The sequence below is a fragment of the Arachis duranensis genome, unplaced genomic scaffold, assembly GCF_000817695.3.
Source record: "Arachis duranensis cultivar V14167 unplaced genomic scaffold, aradu.V14167.gnm2.J7QH unplaced_Scaffold_217317, whole genome shotgun sequence".
NCBI classification, from domain to species: Eukaryota; Viridiplantae; Streptophyta; class Magnoliopsida; order Fabales; family Fabaceae; genus Arachis; species Arachis duranensis.
The window spans coordinates 1-1,981 of record NW_026264713.1 but is presented as its reverse complement, the minus strand read 5'-3'; the positions used below and the strand labels follow the sequence as shown (position 1 = coordinate 1,981).

At 36.3% G+C, this 1,981-nt stretch overlaps 1 protein-coding gene across 1 annotated transcript; it reads right to left on the bottom strand.

Annotated features, from left to right (window-relative positions):
- Positions 1-54: 54 nt before the first annotated feature.
- Positions 55-1,756, bottom strand: LOC107472637 (uncharacterized). The gene is made up of 6 exons (XM_021134579.2): positions 1,607-1,756; positions 1,246-1,516; positions 1,053-1,152; positions 498-707; positions 263-398; positions 55-156 (listed from the first exon to the last, which is right to left on the bottom strand). Exons 1-6 carry the CDS (start codon positions 1,754-1,756, stop codon positions 55-57), a joined length of 969 nt encoding a protein of 322 aa, XP_020990238.1.
- Between the last annotated feature and the right edge of the window lie 225 nt (positions 1,757-1,981).

Below are 1,981 nucleotides of genomic sequence, written 5' to 3'. Positions count from 1 at the left end.
GAAAATTAGGAAAATTTTCTGATCTAACAACCAACCTTAGCATAACCTTGAAGCCTACACGCCTATAATTATCACACCAATACCTATCTTTGCTCTACACAACCTTCTTAGGACATGTCTTACACGATATATAGGACCAATCATCTTTACCAACCTCTAGAGAAACAATAGTCCCAACAATCCAACATGACGTTTTCTAACAAAAATGGTCTAAGTCAGTAACAAAATACGTACGGCCTAAGTTATCAAATTGCAATCTCACCTCAGTCATATTAAGAACCTCTTCTATAGTGCGCACTGGTACAATGCTGGCATTGATCTCATCTGTGACTAAGTATTGAGGTTGAGTTTTCAACTGACTAATTCGTTGTGAACATGAAATAAAATCAGTTGCCAATCTGTGCATATGGCGAAAAAGTTAACATACGCTAAGATTATATTCAAAATCTGGAATCTAAATGCAGAATAAACCAAGTATTTGTGCACCAATAACAAACCTTTTCTTGTAGTCAATAACCTCAGGAAGGTTTGGATTGAAGTAACATGTGAACACATAGTAGGTGCTTTGAATATTGACAGAATTCAAGTACATGTTGGACTTAAAGAGCTGAACCACTATTAGGAAAGGCTCCCCATCATCTTGCTCGAGATGTGAAAGAACTTCATCGACCAATTCCCCAAGCAATGTACATTTAATTTTGTACTTTCTGGAACGAAAAACAGAACACCACACCTTAACTAATTTGTCCACTATTTGTTACTAATCACATAAGGTAGTGCATTAAAGTTACATAGTTTGTCCGTATAATATAATATGCACAATATGTTAAACTAATTTACCAACCTCAGTTGAGTCATGATCTATTTAACATATCCAACAATTTAGACACATTTAATTTAAAAAAAATTACTTCCCCTTTAAATAATGACTGCATTTTTTCTTTTTCTTTAGTGCATGACCAAAGTTAATACTCAAAGTAAGCCTCAGTTTAAATGATTCAAAACTCATACTAAATTCATAGCTGACACATATCCAAAGTAATAAACGTTACTCTAGATCTTCCAACTGAAGTGTAATAAGCTTCGTTTCATCACCAGTGCGCGTAATCAGCCCTCTGACCTCCTCCTTTCCAACAACCTCTCCTATGTAATCTACATTTCACAATACATAGCGTTAAATCTAAAAGTATAACTTCCCAGTCTGATCAAAGGATGACTAAAAAAAGCTATTTCAATTAAGCTTACCAAATAATAAATTTCCGTCGGTTGGACCATTTTCATCAAGTTCATGAAACGGACGGAATTTGAATGGGTTAAAAGCAAAAGTCTCAATAGGTAGGGCTGCCACCACAGTCTTTGTATAAAAGTTAAGCTTGTACTTGTGAGGAGTTGTCCTAACCTTTCCATTGTTAAGCTTGACAATAAAATTTTGCATACTATAAACACAATGCTCCTTTATCCTATTTTTGAACAACTCCAACCCAGGCTTACAAACGGTTGCATGAATTCTATCACCCTGTAAATTGCATAAAAACAACATGAACAGAACTTATTAGTGCACACCTAAGAAAAAGCTGCAAAGTATAAGTATGAATGGAATAAATACCTTCTCATCTTGTAAAACCAACTCCAAGCTAAACACCTCATTCTTGTTCCACTGACTTGGAAACTCATACAATCGAGCAACCCCCACAACCAAAGACCAGGCAAGCTTGGTTGGATTGATATCTCCGACGAAATCCTTCCTCGCAGCCATTTGTTTGCAGCAGAAAATAATAGCGACCTCAACCTATAGCAGATAGCAGATCCAAATAACAATACACATATATATTTTCTATAAGCGTTGGGGTTCTCATATTTATACACAGCTATATTTGTCATCATGACAGTGGTGGGCGGGAGAATCTGTAATTTTTGAACACCGAACCGAGCCCGCCTAACTGGGAAGTACCAAATCGATCGCTCTATTAACCGCAAGTCG